Consider the following 27,396-nt stretch of genomic DNA (forward strand, 5'->3'; position numbering starts at 1 on the left):
AGGCCACCATTACCTTGATTTCCAAACCAGACAAAGACATTACAAAAAAAGAAAATTATAGGCCGATATCTCTTATGAACACTGATGTAAAAATCCTCAACAAAATATTAGCAAACTGAATTCAGCAATACATTAAAAAGATTATACACCACGATCAAGTTGAATTCATCCCTGGGATGCAAAGTTGGTACAATATCTGTAAATCAATTAATGTGATACACTACATTAACAAATCGAAAGGTAAAAAACCATATGATCATATCAATAGATGCTAAACATTCAACAAAATCCTGCATCCATTTGTGATAAAAACTCTCAGCAAAGTGGGAATAGAGGGAACATACTTCAACATAATAAAGGCCATATATGACAAACCTACAGCTAACATCTTACTCAATGAGGAAAGGCTAAAGCATTTTCCTTAATATCAGGAACAAGACAAGGATGCTCACTTTCACCACTCCTCTTCAACACTGTATTGGAAGTCTTAGCCACAGCAATCAGAAAAGAGAAAGAAAGAAAAGGTATCCAGATTGGAAAAGAGAAAGTAAAACTCTTGTTATTTGCAGATGACATGATACTGTATATAGAGAACCCTAAAGATACCATCAACAAACTGTTAGAACTGATCAATGAATTCAGTAAAGAAGTCAGTGTCATTTTTATACATCAATGATGAACTTTCAGAAAGAGAAATTAAGAAAGCAATCCCATTTATAATGGCATCAAAAACAATAAAATACCTGAGAATCAAATTAACCAAGAAGGTAAAAGACCTGTTCTCAGACAATTATAAGTCATTGAAAAAAGAAACTGAAGAAGATACAAATAAATGGAAGCATATACTGTGCTCATGAGTAGGAAGAATCCATATCATTAAAATGGCCATACTACCCAAAGCAATCTATAGATTCAATGCAATGCCTATCAAAATATCAATGGTATTTTTCACAGAACGAGAACAAATAATCCTAAAATTTATATGGAATCAGAAAAGACCCCAAATAGCCATAGCAACCTTGAGAAAGCAGAACGAAGTTGGAGGTATCACACTACCTGATATCAAACTATACTAAAAGGCTACAGTAATCCAAAGAGTATGGTACTGGCATAAAAACAGATACATTGATCAATGGAACAGAATAGAGAGCTCAGAAATAAATGCATGCCTATATGCTTAATTAGTATATGATAAAGGAGGCAAGAATATACGATGGGGTAAAGACAGTCTCTTCAATAAATGATGCTGGGAGAATTGGACAGATTCATGCAAAAAAAAAAAAAAGAAAAAAGAAAAAAAGAAACTGGACCACCTTTTTACGCCGTATACAAGAATAAACTCAAAATGGATTAAAGACTTAAATGTAAGAACCGAAACCATAAAACTTCTAGAAGAAAACATAGACAGTAATCTCTCTGATATTGCTACTAGTAATTTATTTTCAGATGTATCTCCTTAGGCAAGGAAACAAAAGAAAAAATAAACAAATGGGACTCTACATTAAACTAAAAAGTTTTTGCGCAGCAAAGGAAACCATCAACAAAATGAAAAGACAACTGACTGAATAGGAGAAGATATTCATTTATGATATATCTGATAAGAGGTTAATATCCAAAATATATAAACAACTCATACAAGTCAATAACAAAAAACCAAACAACCCAATTAAAAAATGGGCAGAAGACCTGAACAGATATTTCTTCAAAGAGGACATACAGATGGCCAAGAGACATATGAAAAGATGCTCAAGGTCACTAATCATCAGAGAAATGCAAATTAAAACCACAATGAAATATCACCTTACACCTGTCAGAATGGCTGTCAACAATAAATCAAAGAACAACAGGTGTTGGCGAGGATTTGGAGAAAAGGGAACCCTCATACGCTGTTGGTAGGATTGCAAATCGGTACGGCCACTATGGAAAACAGTCTGGAGGTTTCTCAAAAACTTAAAAATGGATATACCTTTTGACCCAGCAATTGCACTTCTGGGTATTTATCCAAAGTAAAGAATAATTTGTAAAGATCTATGCACCTCTATGTTCATGGCAGTACAATTTACAATAGCCAAGATATGGAAGCAACCTAAATGCCCATCAACAGGTGATTGGATAAGAAGTTATGGTTCATATATACAATGGAATATTTTCATCCATTAAAAAAATGAAATCCTACTATTTGCAACAACATGGATGGACCTAGAGGTTATTATGCTGAGTGAAATAAGTCAGACAGAGAAAGATAAATACCATATGATTTCATTATATGCAGAATCTAAGGAGCAAAAAGAACAAACTAATCAAAAACAGACTCACAACTATAGAGCACAATCTGGTGATGGCCAGAGGGGAGAGAGGTTAGGGGGCTGGGAGGAAGGGGTGAAGGGTTTAAGAAATACAAATTAGTAGGTGTTAGATGGTCCCAGGGTTGGGCAGCATGGCATAGGTGTTACATTAAATTACATTACATTAATATAATGGCTAGGTGTAGAGGCACAGGAGAGAAAGCAATTAGGGAGATTGTTTTACAAACTATTTAAATGTCGAACCAATGTAATGTATACTTGAAATTAATAATAAAATTAAAAAAAAAAAGAAATCCTTCTTTGTCCCTGAAGATATACTCCAATATTACCTTCTCAAGGGTTTATAGTTTTGTCTTCCACATTTTGGGTTTTTATACACTGGAACTGATTTTTATATATGGTGTGAAGTTAGGGGTCAATTTTATTTCTTTTTTCCCTAATGAATACCCGATTGTCCCAGCATGACTTATGGAAAAGTCTATCCTTTCCTTACTAGTGACTATGTATGAGAGTGTTTTGGTGTTCTCTTCACTCGGTCTATTTGAGCATCTCTGTTCCAATACCTTATTATGTTAATTACTACAGCTTATAATAACTCTTGGTATCAGGCGGAGTAAGGCTTCCCTTCTTATTCCTTTAAAAAGAGCATCTTGTGTGCATTTCCATGAAAACTTTAAAATTAGCTTGTCAATTTCAAAATGCTTGGGATTGCACTGAATCTATGAATCCTGGAGGAACTGACACCGTTACAATATTGAGTCTTCTAGTCTATGAATATAGAATTTCTCTCCATTTATTTAGGTCTTCTTTAATGTCTCAAAATTTTATAATTTATCCTGTGTCTTGAACATCTTTGTTAGATTTGTTGCTAAGTTGTTCATTATAAACAAAAGGTATATAAATGGTATTTAAAATTTTTTTGTAATACTGAAAATTCAAACATATACAGGAGTAGAGAATAGCTGTAATGAAACTCAAATACCTAAAACTCAGTTTCAACATTTATTAACTCATGGCTTATTTTGTTTTATTCACAACCTACCCACCACGGATGATTTTGAAACAAATCTAAGTTTGTATCATTTTTTCCATAAATATTCTTAAATTTCCTTTAAATCTATAGGTTCCTACTCCCTCCCTCTCTTCTTTTCTTGCAATTTATTTGTTGCAGAAACTGGTTGTTTGTCCTGTAGTTTCCGAGTCTGGATTTTTCTGATTTCATCCCTGTGGTGTCTTCAGTAAGTCCCTCTATCTTTTGTATTTCCTGCAAATAGGTAATTAGATCTAGAGCCTCAATCAATTTTAAGTTTTATATTTTTTGCAAGACGACTTTACAGTATTATGGTTTTGCAGGTGGTGTTATGTATGGTATGTTAAAATTTTTGTTTTGTTTGTTGCTGGTAAATAGGAATATAATTTATTTTTGTATATTGATTTTATATCAGCCATCATGTTAAACTCTCATAAATTGTTTATGTAGATTCCTTTGAATTTCTACACACAGAATCATAACACCTGCAATATTTTTTTCCTTTCCAATAATGTTTGCTGTAGGTTTGCTGTGGATGCTCTCAATCAAATTAAAGAGGTTCCCTTCAATTCAGTTTGTGAGAGTTTTAACCATGAGTAAATGTTGAATTTTATCAAATGCTTTTTCTGCATCTATTGATATGACCAGGTGGATTTTCTTCCTTAGTCTGTTAATATGGTGGATTGGGTTGAGTGTTTTTCAAATGTTGAACCAGCCATGTATTCCCAGTATAAACTCTATTGGGTCAAAATGTATTATCTTTTTTTTTTATATGTTGCTGGATTCAATTTGCTAATATTTTGATGAGAATTTTTACATCTATGTTCATGAGAGATACTGGTCTGTAGTTTTCTTTTTTTAAAAAAATTTTATTTCATTAGTTTGAAGTATACAGTATTATAAGTCATTGCAGTTTTCTTGAATTGCCTTTATTTAATTTTGTAATTAGGGAATGTAGGCATCATGAAATTAGTTGGAAAGTATTCTCTTCTGTTTTCTTGAAGAGACTGTCTTCCACAGCTCTTATTCTCTCTTGTTCATTCAAGGCTTTATCTATCTGTCTGTATGTCTGTCTGTCTGTCTGTCTATCTATCTATCTATCTATCTATCTATCTATCTATCTATCTATCTATCTATTTATTTTTGGTTAGGATAATGACATTTTTTGGGAAACACTGAATTCTCGGCAACAGAATCAAGGTCACTCTCCATATATTATGTAAGTGGCACACAGAGGAGGCTGATGCACCTTTTGCTTTGGGGATTCTAGTACAAACCAATATGTACTGTTAGTCATAACTACAGCTTCTGTGAGGCACAGGGTCTTTGGAAACATAAACAGAACTGAGAAATTTTTGACAAGTTAAAAGAGACAAAATCCTGATCTTGTGAAGCTTATGTGATAATCTACAGAATATCTAATAATAAATGTTTTTAAGCTTAAAAAAATAAAATCAAAAAGTTTCCAGTAAAAATCTGTGGAGTGGCCATATGTGGTATAATGTTAAAAAAATAAAACAGATTTTTACCAGCCACTCAGGAATTGAATATCATTTCTTTGAGCTCAGCAAGTGGAGGGAAATAGTGTTAGGATTTAGGTCAACCTGGATGGAAATTTCAGACAGGTTTAACATTTTATTGCTGAGGCAAGGGACCCTTCCTTGATTCGGCAACTCAAACATATCAAAGGACTAGAATGATGAGCCTTCTCAAGCAAGATGAAATTTAACAAGGATAAATATGGTAGCATTTGAGTCCCCCCAAATTGATTTCTCATCTACAGGATGTGAAAAATGTCAGTTGGTAGCAACATATTTGAACAAAGCTTCTGGGTCCGGCTGATAGTATTATGTCAAATTTTTCTCATTAGTATTGCATGTCCACCAACATTCTAGAGACCAGTTCAGTTTTCCCACAGGGATTCTGCTCCTTCCCCTCAGCCAGAAATGCCTTCCTGTATCCACAAAGTCCTACTCAGGTCTCAAGGCACATACTGTCCAGTGGGCCTCTTCCTCACCATCCCAGTTAGAATCCCTTTCTCTCGCTACAGTTTTTGCAACTTTATTGAGTTCAGTTTTTTTTTTTTTGCAACAAACTGAATATATTAAAGTGTACAATTTCATCAGTTTTGATATATCCCACGATGAGATATATCACCCTAGGAATTTCCTTATGCCCCTCTATAATCTCTCCCTCCCTCCTTGGGCCTCTAGGCAACCACTGTCACTATAGATTAGTTTTGCATTTTCTGGAATTTCATATAAATGGAATCATATAGTACATTCTCTTCTTTGCCTGGAAACTCAGCATGACAACTTTGAATTTCATCCTTATTGTTGTGTGCATCAATAGTTCATTCCTTTTAACTGCTTAATAGCATCCCATTTTATGGATATGACATCATTTGTTTATCCATTTACCAGTTGATGAAATTTAAAAAAAATGTAGCCTTTTTAATAGGTCTGTGGCCACTGAGTTTTTATTGCTGCATCTTTTCTTGGAAGTGCCTTTTGGTTCTTTTTCAAATCTGCTATGCCATTAAAAATTTCCCTGTTCTCCGAATGTTTTTCAAGTCTTATTATCAATTTTTAAAAACCTGCTAATAAGCACAGTTGTTTAAAAACCTCGTCTCATAATTCTAATATATGAAGAGCATGTGAGTTTGTTTCTGCTGTCATTTCAGTTGGGCTTCTCTCTGTCAGGTCTCACTTGTTTCCTCATGTGCTTGGTTATTTTGACTGACTGGTTGGTCCTTGCCCTTGAAAAAGTTTATGTGGGGAATTAGGAAGAGCTCTAAGATGAGGCCTAAGATAAAAGCGTTCTTCTTCAGAGATTTTCTTTTTGTTTCTAACAGATATTTGGAATTACTAGTAAAAGGGTGACCTCAAATCAAGTGCATGGCTGGAGTTTCCCTGGTTGTCCTAGGCTATGTGTACCTGGGTGCATAGCCATTCAAGGTGGACCAGTGGCTGCAATTTTTTTTCAGCGGAACTCTGTCCTCCTTTTACTCTTGTCTTTTGCTTTGTTCAGTCACAAGGCAGCCTTCTCTATGGTCCCCTGGTCTTGAAGGACAAGAAGGGCATGCTCATCTGCTTGCTCTTAACCTGTGGTTATAGCCTTTTGCAATCTTAACAATGTGGGAAGGGTCTCCTAACAGACTCCCTCCTGTACTTGTACCGGCCTTGGGTCTTAACCTTAATCCTTTGGCAGAGAAGTTTTTAGTACTAGAAATGTCCTCCTGGTTAAATGGGCCAATTTGGTGCTGTAATTTTTATTGCTCTGATTAATGGCTTTCATATAAAAAATGGTCACTGAGTTCTCCAATACCTTTTCAGCTACTCAATGTTTTTAAGGTAATTTTCAAAAACATATTTTCTGCAGCATTTTTCATTTTATTCAGCAGGAGGATTGATTCAAATAACCTAGTCTACCATTACAGGAAACAGGAAGCAAATTTGCTTTTTCCACTGCCATTTCTCAAGATTACTCCAGAGGACTCGGGAGTTCTAGGCATTGGTGAAATATGATTTATACACTTGATCTGACTAGGAAGAAGAGGTCTGGAATCTACATAATTATTTTCAGTAAAAGCTCATCCATCATATATGGCAACATTCAAGAACACATTTTATAAAACGTAAATATCAGTAATAACATAATAACATCATCATCATCAAAATGATTCCTCCAGCTAATGTTTAAACTGTTTCTTGAAGATCAGACTGAAAGACAATGCCAGGTGGAAGGCTTCTATTTCCTATCTGGGCCTACAATTCCTCATGTAAAACGATGGCATCTGAAGTCCTTATCAGTTCCAATGTTCTAAATTTTAGAATATTTTTGGGGAAATGTGGGATAGCTGAAAGAGGCAATCAAGCAAAAGCAATAAATTGAGAAATCCTTTTAATGAGTAAGAAAAATGAATGAAAGAAGTTACAAATGTTTATGGGCTTAATGCCCTTTTAGCTAGGTTCAAGTATTTTAGGAGGCACTGGCACAATGCCTAATGGTTATTTTTTGTCACATGAAACAAAACTCAGACATAAAATTATTTCTTTTGCACTAGATTTCTGATATATTGCTAAAGGATGAACAAAGGTAAAATGATCAACATTTTTCAAAAAACAGTTCAACTAAGCAAATTGTAACAACAGTAGAAATAGATTTTACCAAGATATATAGTAATCTGTGACTCCTCTCAGTTACAACTAGTGTCTAAAAACTGTCTGACTTTAACCCGCTTTCAAAGCTCAAACTTTTATGTATATGGCTATGCTTGATCTTGTCTGATCTCGGAAGCCAAGCAGGATCAGGCCTGGTTAGTACTTGGATGGGAGACCACCTAGGAATACCAAGTGCTGTAGGTGTTAAAAAAAACAAAAACAAAGCTCGAGCTTTCTAACAGACTTGAATTTTTAAAGACCTGGCAACATAAAGAACAGAGCTTCTGACTACCTTTTTCTACTAACAGTGAAACACATTTTATGTTGAAATACCCTGAGTGACACTGAATCATGGTACTTGAGTTTTTCACTGGTGGTAGAGTGGAATGCAGGTGATGAGAGCTTGAGGAGGGGCAAGGAGATAGTACATTTAAAAAAAATCCAATTCTAAAAGGATTGAAACAGCATATAGGAGTTGAGGGTTCTGCTAGGGGACCACAAAAGGTCACAGAGACTGGAGGCTCGTCACTCAACTTCTTTCTCGACCTTTCTCTCCTGATACATGAAACAAAGATCTGAATGCATAAGTAGGAGCTCACTAGATGCTGAGGATTTAGAATTCTTCGACAACTAATTTGAATTCTGTTAGACTGGTAGAGCAAGGAATATACCAAACAGGTTTTATGCTAGAAAACAATAATATAAAGTTGAAAAATAGATGGGCAAGATTTCTTTTTTATTATAAAACAAAACAAAACAAAACAAAACAAAACGAAACAACAAAACATACCATTCCTGAAGTTCAGGAGAAGGAATGAGACCTGCAGTTCCATTTTTGGAGTTTTCCAGTTTACCCTGCCACCAATTGTGATCATCCTTACTAATAATCTGGATAATGTCACCAACTCTGAATCGAATGCCAGCTTCCTTGCAGGGGATGAGGTCATCCTTGGCTGGATCATATTCAAATTGTGCTCTTACATAGATCTATAAAACAGGAGTTTGTAAGAAAGTATGCCATGGTGATGTGAAAGAAAACAGTTAGCTCTAAGCTAATAACCACACACCAACACTTACAATACAAATAGGACATTAGATGGTGAAAGCAAAAATTATGCATGGAAATACGACACAAAAAACCACTACCACTAGAAATAATGTACTACATTTGATGTGTACAGGTTTAAATCTTTGCTGTTTTTATTTGAAGGGAATGCTTAAAATACTTGTTTACTAAAAATAAAGACTTAATTTCCGCTTTTACTATAATGGGCCTATAATTACGGGGATGTATGCTTACCATTTTAAAATCTGCATATATTTAGTTGATATTATAGATAAGTTGTCATGATCATGTGGCAGCCTTTAAATATATACAAGTATTCAGGGTAGGTTTTAACCTAATTTTGTACCATGTGCTGGTACCATGTACCAGCACATGGTACAAAATTAGTAAGAACACTGTATTAGCATCTTGCTGTAAAATGCCTACATGACAACTGACAGTGTGTCTATACGCTGCTGACAAACTTAAATGTAATTCAAACAATGTTCAAAAGCATTTAAAAAGTTTTATTTTTAAAAGCATTTAAAAATAGTTTTATTTTTAAGAAAGGATTTAGGCTTTATATTTGTATTTTACACTTTTTAGAGAAAAAAAATAATTTGAATCCTAGCTTTGCCAACGTAACACTTGAAATTAGCACAGAGCTTCAAGATATGCATAGTTCAAGGCGCTGAGTTTTATGAGATGCAAATGTAATTAGTAAATCTTATCAAAGGAAACAGACTAGCACACAAAGGGTTATCCTATGGCAGCATTTTATGAATTACTGGATTTCTAAATGTCTTAAAATAAGGTGCTACATATCTAACACTATCACTTATGCAGTCTTAAGACTAAACTGTGGGTGAATTCTATCACGTGCTAAGTTATGCAAATCTTAACTCTAAATCTGATTATTTAATATCACATTTCAAGAAAAAAATCCCATAAAAATCTATCTCTTGAAATTAAATTTGAATATTAATGTTTAAGTCACTGTAAAACCAACCTGAAGGCTTTGTAACTATTGTGTAATTATTCTGTTTAAATTTCTTTTCAGAAATCCAGCCTATTACAAGTCTCTGCATTTGTACCTAAAATCCATACTTTGGAGGAACTGGCAAATTGTAAGTTACTTGCCAGTATTAGCCAGCACTTAGCTTTCCATGTTTGAACTAACAGAGGCATACGAGGGTATAAAACGAGGATATTTATGTTCTTATTTTTCATTATAAATGGCTTTTAGAAATACACATGCAAATACAAATTAAGAAAAGGCCTTCAAATTTCAGAAAATTATTGCTTAAAAATGTTCATCAGCATGTTCAGTTTAGTTGTTCATAGAATTATAAGAATTCTGTCACCTTAAAAATTTTTTCCTCCCCAGAGGAAGGCCCATAAGAGCCCTAAAAGGCTGAATTCTTAACCATCGACACAAAATTATCAGGTTGAAATTACAATAACCATCACAGCTACCAAGATGTGAGGGAAAAATCTTTATAGAGAATTAGTCATGTTTAATGTGTTAAAATGAAATGGTACAAGCTCTCAATGCTCAAATGTTATGGTCCAAAATGCAAACATTATGGGATGGAAAGGGTTAATAAAGGACTGGCTATTAGCAGCTCAGTTAGAGAAGTTTCTATAGAGAATATCTATTCACCTGTCGTCCTTTTGGTTGGGTAGTTGATGGCAAGTCCTGTAGAATAAAGCCAACCCAGGAGAAAAATTTTCATTTACTTTTCAAAAGTACAAGGTAATTTGTGTGTTCTGTTACAATATGGTTAAAAAAGTGAGCTAGATTTAAATTGTAAAGAGATAATATACATTATTCCATTTCTCGGAAATGTTGTTATCAAAAAAAAAAAAAAAAAAATCAAACCCAGGCCATTTAGCAGCAAGCTGAAGAAAGCAGGTAAGTTTAAGCAGAGAGAAAATGTGTTCTTAAGAAATAACTCAGCATCTTCAACACAAAAGCCACTGCGAGTGAAACAGCCTATTAAAAAAAAAACAAAAAACCCGAACTAAAAAGAGTTGTTGCCCTTTTCAACTTAGCCACTGCAACCATTTAGATTTTGAAAAATTCAATGGCTACATAGATTTTCACCATCTTAAAAGTATTAAATGTTAACTGTTATAAATTAGTTCCTTCGGTAGCCTATTTTGAAGTTGAAAATAAAAGTCATAGGAAATTTTCTTCCATAATTTCATTTACTGATATTATTCCATTTGAGATGATCTCTAAATTATTTAAAATTTTACCTGATAAAAAAAGTTGATACATTTTTAAAAGGCAAATTAATAGGAAAAAAAATGATACTGCTGCATTATTAGAACTCTCAATAATTTTAACAGCAATATCAGCAACTTAGATTTTGTTACCCCCAAATATTGCATATTTGCACCTATTAGTGCTTCCATTTGTTTAAATAAGTTAAAAACAGGTTTTTAAAAATATTTCAAAATGGATAGTTCTGAAAAAAGGTAAAATTGCAAGTTCAAATCAAAATATAAAGTACTTTGTGTTAAAGATGTGATAACAGCATGGCTTAAGTGCAGTTTGAAGCCAGTTCCTTTTGCTTTTCATATCCAGGCAAGGCTTATAATTCACAAAAATATGTGCACGTACCACAATAACAGAGGGCACACCAATTCGTAAACTTAGATAGCGGAAACTAAAACGTGTTGCTGATATCACTTAGAACAGACAACTACAAAGCCCGAGAAGACCAAATGCCTACTCTGCAAAATCTGTATATTTCTTTATCTTTCTCAAATAAAAAAAAAAATGATTTAGAAATTTCAACAAATCTCCATTTACATCCTTTGCATAAGTTTGAGCAAAGTCATAAATACTACTGGGGTGACGCAGGAATATTTTGAGAATGACCAAAGCAGTTTTGAAATACATTTCTTCAAATTTAACTAACAGAAGGGATTTTATTGAGAAGAAAATGTTGAAAAAGATTTTCCAGGAGTAAACTGCATTGTAGCTGTAGTATATTGGCAGAAGACAATATTTCCACTGAAGACATGTAACTAGAACACTCATGGCAGGTGGCACCAACAAAATTGTCACACTTTGCCGTGTGAAGCTATTGTTCTTACCGAAACAGAATTGTTAGTGCTGCTATGACCATTAGCTGGGGACTGTCTGGAAGTGGAGGGGGAATCTCTCTGAAATAAGACACAAGGTTCATTAACACAGAACACCAGCACAGAAACAGAGATATTCACATCAACAGTTACAACCACAGTCTGACAACCATTTCCTTTGAGGTTTTAGCTGCAAAGGTGCCATACTGACTCACTTGCAATTTAGAAAAAATACTTTGCAGTTTAAAGATTCACATATTGTAAGTGATGACTGTGTCATTCATTAATCATTTCTTTCCTGTCTCCAATATTCTCTAACCTTTGCTTTCTTTAAATGAGACCCAGAAGAGTGACTTGATATTAAAATCCTAACTAACAAGTACTATACAAGGGCAAATATTACTATAAAATTACTGTATTGAAGATCCCAACTGCCTAATTTTTATTAAAAATTGGGTTTGAAAAGTATTTAGTAATTTTTAGCTATCTCATTGTCAAAATTACTGAATAACCCAATTTGAAGTGAAATGAACCTAAAAAACTTCTCATGTTGGAATCACTTTGGAATCTTTCTAGGACAAATATTACTAATAAAGGTAAAAGATAGCTATATACCAGAGAAGAAACCATTATTATTTAGATCATTTTAGCAGATTGATTAAAATATAATCTTGAACCTCTAAAAATATTACACTTCCAGCAAAGATCCCAAGAGCCACAGCCCTAGATCCATGCTCCTCAATTGCATTCTCTACACTACTTGACATATGCAAAGTCCTTTCCAGGCTCCATTCCCTTATTGTCCAAATCAACTTTAATGATAAGACCAAGGAGAGGAAGAAAGTAAGTGCTTTAAATTTTAAATTCTTTGAAACTTGAAATGTGCATGTCTGCTCAAAAGACATGTTTTTTTTTCTACAAGATTTAAAGAAAACTTCTGAAACTCATTAGCCCTTTAAAAAATGGGATTCCACAGATGAGCATTATCAAACGTTAGTGAGCGGATTGATGTCTATGTGCCACAACCAAAGACTCCAGTCAGTAGGGTCAAGGTTAGATGCAGGGGTTCCCTCTTTTACCAAGGACCAAGGGGATGCTGATACACGTGGTCAGAGAGACTTCCTTTGGGAAGTATTGCCCTAGCTGGGAAAAATCCAGCCACAGGCTTGAATTCTTCTGCCAGAGCACAGGAGGGTCAAACAGGTCGGGTGGGGCTGGGTGGGGAGTATTTTTTTCCCTTCTATTCAGAGGTAAAGAAGGTAAGAGAGGGGCTCTTTTTACTCGAGCACAGAATTTACTTGTGTAATACTGGTCCCACCCCAAACTAGTTCAACTACTTAAAAACACAAGAGAACCTTAAGTTCTATTAATAACTAACAATATCTTCTTGTTAGTTAGCCAAAAAGAAAAAAAATCAATCATGTTTACTAACTTTCTTCAATGATAAGAAACGATATGAGGACCATCTATGATTTTAGAATATTAAAATGCTTTGCATAAAATGTGTGTGTGATACTCTTTCCTTCCTAGAAAGGTTTACGTTCTAGGTAACAAATTTCAAAACTACGATCCTGGAGCAGAAACAGTTGTACATTTTCTTTTGAAATATAGTATTACTTGAAGTTCCATAAAAATCCAGCAAGAGGAGCTCAAGACCTAATATAAACAGAAACCCCAATTGACATGGCTCACTAAAAATATACTTGACAAAACTACTAATTCTTATACATATCTTCAACAGGTTTAGAAAAAAACATGAAGCCTCCAATTTTTCTTGTGAAACTGACAGCATTACTTTAGACTAGAAGAAGCATTATAATTTCTCCCTCAACTTCTCCTAAGTACAATTTCAATTTTCTAGATGAGTTCCAATAAGTTACCTGTCAGTTTTAAAAACTACCTGTAGGAAATGTGTACTTCGCATTGGCGTATTTCATGTACATGAAAGAACAGGCTTCAAAAAATAATGCTACAGCTGAATATGCAACAAGGAAGGAGGATACCATTTATACCAGTTTGTATTTCAAAATATAAAAGGAATGAATTTTTGAATATCATTTAATAACCAACATAAAACCAAATAGTATAAGTTGGAAAAGCTACAGTTTTTATAGGATAAGCTTATTGTAAGAAAGAAACTTTGGGGTTGTATTACTCTAGAAAACTAATTGTTTACGAACCACATAACATTTTGAATTAAACAATTTTGCAAAAGGTTGCAAAAACCTATATTTCCCTAATGTCAGTTATCAATTCCTTACAGACTTAACATCAAAATAGAGACCTGTTACAATTGTGTGAACGACTCTATCTTGATAGAAAAAGATCGCTTCTCAGATTCTTGGAAAGAAGAACTATCTATGAAATTTCTTAACAAGGGAAAGTGAATGTACTTCCTGGAAATGTTATTGTAATTATTATCTTTAATTTTTTCCTCAGAGACTCTACTATTTTTTTTTATGAAGTCTTATGTCATTACTTGTAGCTTCTCTATATTTTGCTGTGATTCCAGCCTGGAGAAAGGAGAGCCCCATGAAAGTAGGGCTGAGTAGGTGGATGGGACCTACTCTGTTCCGTTATCTTTGTTGTAAAATTGGTGTGCAGTGATCAACAGCACAGGCAGAAACAATTTCTCAGAAAGCCAAAACATTCAGCCATCAGCAGACAGTTAGTTTAAGAACCCAGAGGAGATGGGGTGTTTCGTTAGAGCTATTACCTCACAGGATGATGATTGAGTGCGGTAACTTGGCACGATCTTGAAGGTGATACTCCCCCGCATTTCCCGCTGAAGGAAGAAAAGAGAGCTCTCTTAACAAACAAATGTTGCACATAAAAACACATGAGAAACCACTCAAAACATATGAGGGCAATTAATGGAAGCCGATTGACAGCATCTGGACCTAAAATGAAACCGAGTTATAAATCAAGGACTGCTCGCAGTAACAGTCAAGTTGTTCCTGGGAGAAGCCCGACAAAGTCAAGGCTGATTGCCTAGTGCAGTGGTTTAAACAGAGGTTCCCAACCTTTTTGGCACCAGGGACCGGTGCTCCTGTGAGAATCTAATGCCTGATGATCTCGGGTGGAGCTGAGGCGGTGATGCTAGTGCTGGGGAGTGACTGCAAATACAGATGAAGCTTCGCTTGCCTGCCCGCTACTCACCTCCTGCTGCGCGGCCCATCTCCTAACAGGCCATGGACCGGTAACGGTCTGCAGCCCAGGAGTTGGGACCTCTGGTTTAACATACCTTTTTAGAGATATGAATACAAAAAACTCTAAGCGACATGTTCTTCAAAAGTGAATACAAATTGATCTGGACAATGAACAAGTAATTACATAAAAATTATATTTAGCAGGCTACATTGTGATGGTATACTCCATAAAATTTGCTTTTTATGTCATCATTTTGACTTTGTTTTTTTTACTATAGTGAGTCTGTGTACTTATTTCACACTTCACAGATATTCGTAACATGGGAAGCTGCTACAGGTTGTAGTAGGAAGAAAGGTTCGGGACCAGAGGTCCAAAACATTTCCCTCTGCTTGCCAGGGCCTGTCATTCTGCTTTTTTTTTTGTTTTAATCCAAAGTCTAATTAGAACACAGCTTTGGGATATGTATGGACAGAAATGGCTTGGTCTACTATGACTTTCCTTCTCTCTCTGCTGTAGAGAAATCCAATACATCTGCTATGAGTGAGCTAAACAGGAGAGGTTTCTGACATTGTTGATGTCAGCAGAGTTAAGGCAGTGAGAAACTAGTTCACAGGTATGCACAACTGCAGAGGTTTTCTATAAACATCTGCTCAATAAGAAACAGCAGATAAAGGATGAGAGGAGAGTGTTAAAGCCCAATACTGCTAAAGGTGGGCAAAATGTTTCCAAACTCAGCTGTATGTAAACATTTTCCTAGTTGTCAGTTTTTATGAATGTTGTATAAGTTCAAGTCCACACAAATGATGGTACTGGAGATACTATGGTTACAAAAGAACACCCCTCATATGTGCAATAAAAAAAGCTAACAAACTGAAAGTCAAATTTAGACAAAGAAAAAGAAACTCTCATTTACTCACAAGCATTTTTTGCAGCTGCTCCACTGTTTGGTTAGCCACACTGATGCCATTGATTTCTCGAATTTCATCACCGACATGAAGTGTACCTAAGAAATTACACAAAATTATAAACACAAAATGATATATACTTCTATAATAATAAAATCTAAAGGTAGCTATGTAAGTTGTTTTTAAAAATTAAGCTAAATATTGAAGGCAAATATTTCAGAAACAGGTATAAGTTTGGCTCAAGTAGTAAACTCACCAAAACAGATACACCTACTTATGGAAGACATATTTTTGAAAGATGGCTATGGAAATCTGCCTATTTTTCTGAGGCTGTGCATATAATGTTTAAAAATACAGCTTCTAGATCCAGGCTGTCTGGCTTTAAATCCCAGCTTCACCACTTACTAGCTTTAAGATCTTGGGTAAGTTACTGAAACCCTCCATGTCCTCTGTAAAATAGAGATAAAAATAGTACCAATCTCATAGGATCGTTATGAGGATTAAATGCGTTTAATACATGTAAAGGGTTCAGAAAAGGTTTTTGGCACATAGTAAGTACCATTTAAGTATTTCTTGTTACTATTATCACTTATCTACCAAATATGATACAAAGGTTGTTGATTTTCAAAGAATTGTGATATAATACCTGTGTAACACTAACTTATATCTGACATACTGCAATCTTTTTATAATAATTTGGTAGGCATTTCATTACCTTGTAAAACTTTAACTGGAAAAAGTGACTGAGAACCAATGTTTAAATAGAACGTTATATAAAATTTTGCCTCCTTATTTATAAATTGTGTACATCTTTACGTATTGACCTGATGTTACAAAAGGCTCACAAGTATCTTTTAAAGGCACATTTTAAAATGTGTAGAAATAAAATAAGACACCTGGAATTTGTTTCAAAATAATCCAGGGGGGTGGGCAGTCAGGTAAGTACAGATTAAACCAGTGTAGCTATGAATTAACAATAATTCTAGTTGGATTATGGGTACACAGCCGATCACTGCACTATTTACTGTCTGCGGTCTTCTCTACTTGAACTCACTGCATTGTTCTCGCTACTCATGTTTAAAAATTAACATAATAAAAACCTAGTTTGTAGACTTTTGCTTCTAATATGGCTGACTGGTCACTCAAAGAATTTCTCACAGAAATATAGATGGCCAATAGACATATGAAAAGACGCTCAAGGTCATTAATTATCAGAGAAATGCAAATTAAAACCACAATGAGATATCACCTCACACCTGTCAGAATGGCTATCATCAATAAATCAAAGAACAATAGGTGTTGGTGAGAATGTGGAGAAAAGGAAACTCTTATATACTGTTGGTGGGATTGCAAATTGGTACAGCCACTATGGAAAATGGTCTGAAGGTTTCTCAAAAACTTAAAAATGGATATACCTTTTGGCCCAGCAATTGCACTTCTGGGTATTTATCCAAAGAAAACTGAAACAATAATTCGTAAAGATCTATGCATCCCTATGTTCATGGCAGCACAATTTACAATAGCCAAGATATGTAAGCAACCTAAATGCCCATCAACAGATGACTGGATAAAGAAGCTATGGTTCATATATACAATGGAATATTAGCCATTAAAAATAATGAAATCCTACCATTTGCAACAACATGGATGGACCTAGAGGTTATTATGCTGAGTGAAATAAGTCAAAGATAAATATAATATAATTTCACTTATATGTGGAATCTAAGGAGCAAAAAGAACAAACTAATCAAAAACAGATTCACAAATATAGAGAACAATCTGGTGATGGCCGGGGGGCGGGGTGGGGTCTGGAAGAATGGGGTGAAGGTTAAAGAGGTACAAATTAGTAGCTGATAGATGTCATAGGGATGGGGAGCATAGCATAGGGAATGCAGTTAGCATTAATGTAATGGTTAGGTAGAGAGCCAGAGGAGAGAAAGAGCAATTAGAGGGGTTGTTTTATAAACTACATAAATTTCTAACCAATGTACTGTATACTTGAAACTAATAAAATAAAAATTTAAAAATCTCAATAATTACATTGAGATTGTAACTAAAAAAAAAAGAATATCTCACAACTATATCTTGCCTAGAACATACCTCTTTTAAAAAAAACTAAATTTATGGGGGGGGGCGACATTGGTTAATAAAATTATACAGGTTTTAAGAGTATAATTCAATAACACATCATCTGTATATTGCACTGTATTCACCACTCAAAGTCAAATCTCTTTCTGTCACAATGTATTTGATCTCTTTTACCCTTTTCTACTCCTCCTCTCCCCGCTTTCCCTCTAGTAACCACTAAACTGTTGTCTGTGTCCATGAGTCTCTGTTTGTCTTGTTTGTTTGTTGCTTTCAGTTTTATATCCACATGAGTGAAATTATATGGTTCTCAACTTTTTCTGTAGGACACATCTCTTGAAGTGTTATTGGTCTCACAAAAGGAGTGCAAATCCCAAAGAATACTTCCTACTTCCTCCCCTTCATACAAAATAACCCCGTGAGCTGGATCCAGAGTGGTGGCAAACTAAGGGTGAAATGAAATAGCAGTAAAGGTAAATGCCATAGTAGCAATGCCTGCTTGCTGGATTCTGAGTGTTGGGCTAACAGAAAGTTAGAGATGCTGAGCATAGGATTCCGTAGGGAGCCAAGACTCAGATCAGTGGCATTCCATGGCAATTGGTAGAACAATAAACAAACAATCTCTGGAGGAAAGCATAACCAGTTTAGGCCCACAGGACTTCCACTGATTAGAGCAAGCAATGAATTCAAAATCAAAGATTACCAAACATACAATAAAGCAAACTACTATGCGAGTTATCAGAAATAGGAGCAACAGATTTATATCCTTAAGGAGGATAGATATTGGAATGATCAGATACAGAATATAAAATAGCTATATATATTAGAAAATAAATAAAGGATCCAATTGCAAGGATGAGCATTCAACAAGAGATTATCAGGTATGAACCGATAGACCTTAAAATAAAAATAAGAACAAATGTCTAGTACTTCTAGAAAAGAAAAATTTAACTGTTGATACAAGATAATGAATAAATGAGTTGAACAGGAGTTCACATATGCTGAAGAGAGTTTCAGTCAACTGGAATATATAACCAAATAAATTATCTACACAGTATGTCAGAGAAATAACAAAATAAGAAGAACATGAAATGTGAAATAGAGAAAACAGAAAAAGGTATTAAGAGATTCGGAGGTAATGTCTAACATACGTCTACCTGGAGTTCAGAAGGAAAGAATAGAGAGACTGGAGAAGAGATAATATTTGAAGAAATAATGGTTGCAAATTTTCTTGAACTGATGAAAACAGGATTACACAGATCTAAGAAGTATAATGTATTCCAAATAGGATATGTAAAAAGAAATCCATGCTGGAAGGTAGTGAAACAACAGAACATTAAAGACAAAGCTCTAAAACATACAGAGAGAAAGGAGAGATCACCTATAAAGTGAGGACAATTGTAATGACATTAGACTTCTCAGTATCAAACAACAGATGCCAAAAGACAACAGAATGGTTACCATCAACCTGAAATTGCACTCTCGCCAAATGCAATGTTCAATTTTGAGGCCGAAATAAAATATTTACAGATAAACACCACCTGAGAGTGTTTATCAACAAGAGACTAGCACTAAAGGAACTTGTGAGGATGTACTTTTGGAAAAAGGAAAATGTTCCCCAAAGGATGGTCTGAGATGTGAGAAGGAATGGTGAACAAATGAAGTCATAAACATTTATGTAAATCTAAATAAAAATGGTCATATATTTTAATAGTAATTTGAAATTTGTAGATTTAAAACAGGAAAGAACTGGGACAGAATAATATATAAGTCAGGAGTGTGACCAAATTTAGCGTTTCAACGTCTGTATTCTTTGGGAGTGGAATTAAAACACTGTTTCACTTCAGTATATGTAAAGTTAAATACACATGATAAAACTGCAAGGTAACCACCTAAAAAATAGGAATAGAGTGCTGAAAATTTAAACTACCAGGGGGGAAAAAATGAAACAAAAAGTAAACAAGGAGATCAATTAAAATATGAAATAAATATAAACAAACAAGCAAGATTATAGAAATCTTCACAGTAAATATTAATGGACAGACTTTGCCCATTAAAAGAGAGTGAACATCAGAGTGTATTAAAAAAAATGAAAAACTCAGCTTTGGAAATGTTTGGAAGAGACAGACTAAAGCATACAAGCACGGAGCAGTTGGATATAAAAGGGTGAAAGAAGACATGCTACCAAAAACTAAAGTAAAGCTGGAGTAACTAAAATAATATTAGATAAAGTAGGTTTCAGGTAGAAAGTTTTATTCAGGATAGAAACGCTTAGCAGGCACTTCTATGTACCTAATAAAACAGCTTCAAATACATAAAGCCAAGATAGAGAGATCTGTAGGTAGAAATTGAAAAATTCTACTATGATAACGAGATATTTCAACAATCACTGATAGGTCAAACAGACAAAAAATTAGTTGAGATATAGAAGATTTGAACAAAAAAATTAACAACTCCAAGCCAATCATCATATAGAGAACTCTAAATACAATTAAAGAATAAACATTCTTCTTAAGTACACACGGGCCATTTATAAAAATGATCAAAGTGCTATGCCATAAAGCAAGTCTCAAAAACCTCAAAGGAATGGTGTCATACAGACCACATTCTCTGACTACAATGCAATTAAGTTAAAATTGAATTATATAAAAATATATACAGAAAATCCTCTTAAATGTGGAATGTCAAAAATACTCTAAGTAACTTATAGGTCAATGAAAGATATCTTAATAGAGATTTAAAAATACTTAGAACTGAATTACAATAAAAACATTTCACATCAAAACTGGTGAGATACAGATAAAACAGTACTTGGAGGTAGAGTTCAGTCTTAAATGCATAAATTAGAAGTGAAGAAAGACTGGAATAAATGAACTAAGTGACTAATTAAAAGAGATAAAATCAAGAAAGAAGGAAGGAGATAATAAAAATTAGGTCATAAAACAATGAAATAGAAAATAAATACAATTAACAGAATCCAAAGTGGGATTTTGAACAAATTACTGGCAAAGTTGATTAAGAGAAAAATGACAAGGCACAAATAAGCATTATAAGGAATGAACGTGGGGACATAATTATAGAGATGGCAGAGAATAAAAAGAGAACCCTATAAAGAATCTTACTATGATAAATTTTTCAAATTTAAGATTTTTAAGGAAAATGTAATTTCTCAAAACTCACTCAAGATAGAGAAAGCCCAAATAGCTTTATGAATGTTAAAAAAATTGAAGCGGTTGTCATAAGAAAAATCTTTATTAAAAAAAATATGCAAAAACAAAACACTAGGCCCTGATAGTTTTATAGGCAAGTTCTACCAAACTTTCAAGGTATAAATCATTCTAATATTATACAAAGTCTTTCAAAGAATTCATGAAAAGTCTAAGTCATTCTATGAAGCCAATGTAACTTTGACACTAAAACCAGACAGAGAAACACAAGAAAGGAAACTTAACTACAGGTCAGTCTCAATCATAATTGCAAATACAAAATACATAGAATCGAACAGTATATATAAAAGATAATACGTAATAACCAAGCTGGGTTTATCTGAGAAATGCGAGGGGGTTTTATCATTAGGAAATCTTTAAAAGTCATTTGCACCTGAAACTAATATAAAATAACATAGAATGTCAACTCTAATTAAAAAATAAAAATGAGAAAAGTCATTCACCACATTAGTAGATAAAAAGGAAAAAAACCCAAATAATTATCTCAGCAGATGCAGTAACAGCACTTGATAAAATTCAAAACCCAATCATACTTAAAATGCTCAGCAGCTAAGACTATAAAGGATACATTCCTAAATTATCCAAGACTGAGTCAAGAAGAAACAGAAAACCTGAACTGCCTGATTACTACTAATGAAATTGAATCAGTAATTAAAAAACTCCCAACAAACAAAAGTCCTGGACTGGATGGCTTTGCAGGTGAATTTTACCAAACATTCAAAGAAGAATTAATACCTATTCCTCCAAAACTATTCCAAAAAATTCAAGAGGAGGGAAGGCTCCCAAACTCTTAATACGAGGCCACCATCACCCTGATTCCTAAACCAGACAAAGACATTATGAAATAAGAAAGCTATAGGCCAATATACCCTTGATGAATATAGATGCAAAAAAACCCTCAACAAAATATTAGCAAACTGAATTCAGCAATACATTAAAAAGATCATACACCATGATCAAGTTGGTTTTATTCTTAGAATGCAAGGTTGGTTTAATATTCACAAATCAATTAATGTGATACACCATATTAATTGAAAGATAAAAATCACATGACCATATCAATAGATGCAGAAAAAGTGTTTGACAAAATCTGGCATCCATTTATGATAAAAAGTTTTAGCAAAGTGGGACTAGTGGGAACATACCTCAATATAAAAAAGGCCATATATGACAAATTCACAGCTAACATCAGACTCAATGGGGAAAGGCTAAAAGCATTTTCCTTAAGATCAGGAACAAGACAAGGATGTCCACTTTCACCACTTTTATTCAACATAGTTCTGGAATTCCTAGCTATAGCAATCAGAGAAGAGAAAGAAATAAAAGGTATCCAAATTGGAAAGGAAAAAGTAAAACTGTCATTATTGGCAGAAGACATGATACTATATATAGTTAACCCTAAAGAGTCCATCAAAACATTCTTAGAACGGATCAATGAATTCAGTACAGTAGCAGGATACAAATCAATATTTAGAAGTTGGTTGCATTTTTAGACACCAATAATGAACTATCAGAAAGAGAAATTAAGAAAACAATCCCATTTATGATTGCATCTAAAATAATAAAATACCTAGGAAACAAATTAAGCAAGGAAAATTATAAATCATTGGGTAAAGAAATTGAAGAAGATACAAATAAATAGAAGCATATACTGTGTTCATGGATAGGAATAATGAACATCATTAAAATGTCCATATTACCTAAAGCAATCTATAGATTCAATGCAATCCCTATCAAAACACCAATGGCATTTTTCACAGAACTAGAACAAATAATCCTGAAATGTATATGGAACCAGAAAAGACCCCTAATAGCCACAGCAATCTTGAGAAAGAACAAAGTTGGAGGTATCATACTACTTGATATCAAAATATACTACAAGGCTATAGTCATTAAAACAGCATGGTACTGGCATAAAAACAGACACATAGATAAAGGGAACAGAATAGAGAGCCCAGAAATAAACCCATGCCTATGTCGGCATTTAATCTATGATAAATGAGGCAAGAATATACAATGGGGTAAAGACAGTCTCTTCAACAAATAGTTTTGGGATAACTGTACTGATACATGCAAAAAACAAACAAAAAAAAACAAAAAAAACCTAGACCACCTTCTTACACCATATACAAGAATAAATTCAAAATAGATTAAAGACTTAAATGTAAGATCCCAAATCGTAAAACTTCTGGAAGAAAACATAGGCAGCAAAACTCTCTGTTATTGCTATTAGTAATTTTTTCCTGATTTATCTTCTTGAGCAAGGGAAGCAATAGAAAAAATAAACAAATGGAAGTATATCAAATTAAAAGTTTTTATACAGCAAAGGTAACCATCAATAAAACAAAAAGACAACCTACTGAATGGAAAAAATTTGCCAATGATACATCTGATAAGGAGTTAATATCTAAAATTTATAGAGTTCATACATTTCAACACCAGAAAAACAAACAATCCAATTCAAAAATGGGGAAAAACACTTTAGAAACATGGTGGAGTGAGAGACGTCTCCAAATCTCTCCACTTGAAACAACAATAAGCTGAACATCTAAAACTCAACAAAAAACACCCAAACTGCACACTAGCATGTCTGAGCGTGGGATCTGTGCATAAGAGCTACCACAGCAGAATACATTTCCATTAATACCCAGGCGGAGAAATAGTCCATTAAACACCATGAACAAACAAGGTGACAAGGCATCTCAGAAAGAAAGAGAAAAATCTCAGAAAATAAGCTTACAGACATAGAAATATGCAACTGAAATGACAGAGAATTCAGGATAGTACTTCTGAAAAAACTCAATGAGTTCCAAAACGACTCATATCAACAATTTCAGGAATTGAAAAAACAACTAGATGAGCAGAATGAGTTCTTTAGCAAGGAGATTGAAACCCTAAAAAAGAGCATAATAGATCTTCTGGAGATAAAAAACACACTGCGAGAGTTGAAAAATGAAATAGCAAGCTTGGGAAATAGAGATGACCAAATGGAGGAAAGGAAAAGTGATATAGAAGACAGAAATCTAGAAATAAATCAGAAGAAGGAAGAGAGAAACCAAAGAATGCAAAATAATGAAAGAGAAATACAAGAACTAGCTGACACTATCTGGAGAGGAAACATAAGAATAATGGGCATTCTCGAAGGCGAGGAAAAGGAGCAGGGATTAGAAAGCATTTTCAGACAAATAGTTAATGAGAATTTCCCAAATCTAAGGAATGAGCTGGAGCTTGGAATTCAAGAAGTCAACAGAACAGCCAATTATCTCAACCCAAAAAGGCCTTCACCAAGACACATTGTATTAAAGTTATCAAAAATCAGCGACAAAGACAGAATTCTCAAGGCAGCCAGGGAGAAAAAAATGGTAACTTATAAAGGTAAACTCATTAGATTATCCTTGGACTTCTCAGTGCAAACCTTATAAGCCAGAAAGGAATGGAATCAAATATTTAAACTATTAAGTGAAAGGAACTACCAGCCTAGAATAATGTATCCAGCTAAGCTCTCCTTTAGATAAGAAGGAGAAATTAAGACCTTTCCAGACACACAAAAATTGAGGGAATTCTCCAGTATGAGGCTTGCACTACAGGAAATACTGAAAGGGGTAAGTTTACCTAAAACAAAATGACAAAAAACAAACAAACAAACAAACAATTATGAGTAAAGTTACTATCAGGCAAATAGAAGCAGAGGAGTACAACTCTTATTAAGAACAGGGCATTATAAGCTTAAATAATAAGAAGAGAATTGTTATAAAAAGATAGTAATGAATGTTTAACATACATATGGACAAATTGAGATAACAATGACTGAAAAGGGGGCGATCCAAAGATCCAAATTCACAAAGGAGAATGGAGAAAAGGCACACACAGAAGAAAATGGACGACTGTATATATATAACAATCCTTTACATATTTGTAATGGTAACCACACACCAAAGATTCAGAACTGAAGTATATAACTATATATCATAAAACAAGAAGAAACAGAGGCAAAACCCACAAAAGTCAACCAAAAAAAAAAAAAACCAAAAACAAAACAAAAACATAAGGACAAGGAAACAATGGAAACATCGAGCTACCAGAAAGTGAAAGATAAAATGGCTATAAGAAGACCTCATATTTCAATAATCACCCTAAATGTAAATGGATTGAACTCACCAATAAAAAGGTACAGAGTTGCAGAACGGATCAAAAAACAAAACTCAACCATATGCTGCCTCCAGGAGACACATATCAGCTCCAAAGACAAATATAGACTCAAAGTGAAAGGGTGGAAAAAGATATTTCAAGCAAATGGCATTCAGAGAAAAGTGAAAGTAGCGGTACTAATATCGGACGAAATAGACTTCAAAATAAAAAAGGTAAAGAAAGATACTGAGTGACACTTCATAATGATAAAGGGAATCAAGCACCAAGAAGACATAACACTTATTAATATATATGCTCCCAACCAGGGAGCCCCGAAATATGTAAAGCAATTACTAACAGAACTAGAAGGAGAATCAGACCAAAACACTATCGTAGTAGGGGACCTAAATACTCCACTGTCAGATATGGATAGACCATTCAAACAGAAAATAAATAAGGAAATAACATCCTTAAATGACACATTAGACCAACTGGACATAATCGACATTTACAGAGCCTTCCATCCCAAAACAGCTGTTTATACATTCTTCTCGAATGCACATGGAACATTCTCAAGAATCGACCACATAGTGGGACACAGAGATAGCTTCAACAAATATAAGAGGATTGAAATCATATCAACCATATTCTCTGATCATAATGCTTTGAAACTAGAGATCAACTGCAAAAAGAAATCAGGAAGAATCACAAATACATGGAGATTAAACAACATGCTACTGAAGAATGACTGAGTCAGAGGAAATAAAAAGATCAAGAGATACATAGAAATGAATGATAATGATATTACAACATATCAAAACTTTTGGGACACGGCAAAAGCGGTCATAAGAAGAAAGTTCATAGCATTACAGGCCTATCTTTAAAAACAAGAATGAGCCCTCCAAAACAACCTAACACTTCATCTTAAAAAACTAGAAAAGGTAGAACAAATGAGTCCTAAAGTTAGCAGAAGGAAAGAAATCGTCAAAATTAGAGCAAAAATAAATGAAATTGAAAAAAAAAATAGAAAAAATAAATACAACAAGGAGCTGGTTCTTTGAGAAGGTTAATAAAATTGACAAACCCCTGGCTAGAATCACTAAAGAAAAGAGAGAGAGGACACAAATAAACAAAATCAGGGATGAAAGAGGGAAATTATAACAGATATCACAGAAATACAAACAATTGCACAAGAATACTATGAAAAAGTATATAACACCAAGTTTAAAAACCTAGAAGAAACGGACCACTACTTAGAAAAATACAACCTTCCTATGCTGAATCAAGAACTGGAAAATCTAAATAGACCGATCAGCAGTATGGAAATTGAAACAATCATCAAAAACCTTCCAAAAAGTAAATGTCCAGGACCAGATGGCTTTACCAGTAAATTCTACCAAACATTCAAAGGAGATTTAATACCTATTCTCCTCAAATTCTTCCAAAAAATCAAAGAGGAAGCAATACTTCACAACTCATTTTATGAGGCCAATATTACTCTGATACCAAAACCTGGTGAAGATAACACACAAAAAAGAAAACTACAGAGCAATCTCTTTTATGAACACAGATGCAAAAATCCTAAATAAGATACTAGTGAACCAAATACAGCAACAGATTAAAAAGATTATATACCACGATCAAGTGGGCTTCATCCCAGAGGAACAGGGATGATTCAACATACACAAATCGATTAATGTGATACAACACATAAACAAATTAAAATATAAGAATCATATGATCATATCAATAGATGCAGAAAAAGCCTTGGACAAGATACAGCATCCATTTATGATCAAAACACCTAACAAAATTGGTATAGAAGGAAAGTATGTTAACATAATAAAGGCCATCTATGACAAACCCTCAGCCAACATTATACTTAATGGTGAAAAACTAAAAACCTTCCCTCTAAGATCAGGAACAAGGCAAGGCTGTGCACTATTGCCACTATTATTCAACAGAACATTGGAGGTCCTAGCAAGTGCAATCGGGAAGAGAAAGATATAAAAGGCATCCAAATAGGAAACGCATAAGTCAAACAGTCACTATTTGCGGATGCCATGATTCTCTATATAGAAAACCCTAAAGACTCCACAAGAAAACTACTAGAAACAATAAGCAAATACAGAAAAGTCTCTGGATACAAAATCAATGTTCAAAAATCCAGTTTTCCTATACTCTATTAATGAAGAGTCAGAAAAGAAGTGGAAAAAATAATTTCTTTTGCAATCGCAACAAAAAGAATAAAATACCTAGGA

The 27,396-nt window shown here is 34.0% G+C and overlaps 1 protein-coding gene across 5 annotated transcripts in view; it reads right to left on the bottom strand.

Moving 5' to 3' along the window:
- CASK (calcium/calmodulin dependent serine protein kinase) overlaps positions 1–27,396 on the bottom strand; it is a 412,162-nt gene that overhangs the window by 38,011 nt on the left and 346,755 nt on the right. For 2 of the 5 annotated variants that reach the window (XM_011380758.2, XM_023523707.1), the window contains exons 16-20: positions 15,708–15,793; positions 14,357–14,425; positions 11,653–11,721; positions 10,208–10,243; positions 8,290–8,486 (exon numbers count right to left, since the gene is read on the bottom strand). In XM_011380758.2, the coding sequence (XP_011379060.1) occupies positions 8,290–8,486; positions 10,208–10,243; positions 11,653–11,721; positions 14,357–14,425; positions 15,708–15,793 (457 nt within the window). The remainder of the gene's footprint in view (positions 1–8,289; positions 8,487–10,207; positions 10,244–11,652; positions 11,722–14,356; positions 14,426–15,707; positions 15,794–27,396) is intronic. The other 3 variants (XM_011380759.2, XM_023523710.1, XM_023523708.1) reach the window with 2 other exon arrangements.

The sequence above is a fragment of the Pteropus vampyrus genome, unplaced genomic scaffold (assembly GCF_000151845.1).
Source record: "Pteropus vampyrus isolate Shadow unplaced genomic scaffold, Pvam_2.0 Scaffold404, whole genome shotgun sequence".
In the NCBI taxonomy this organism is placed as follows: domain Eukaryota; kingdom Metazoa; phylum Chordata; class Mammalia; order Chiroptera; family Pteropodidae; genus Pteropus; species Pteropus vampyrus.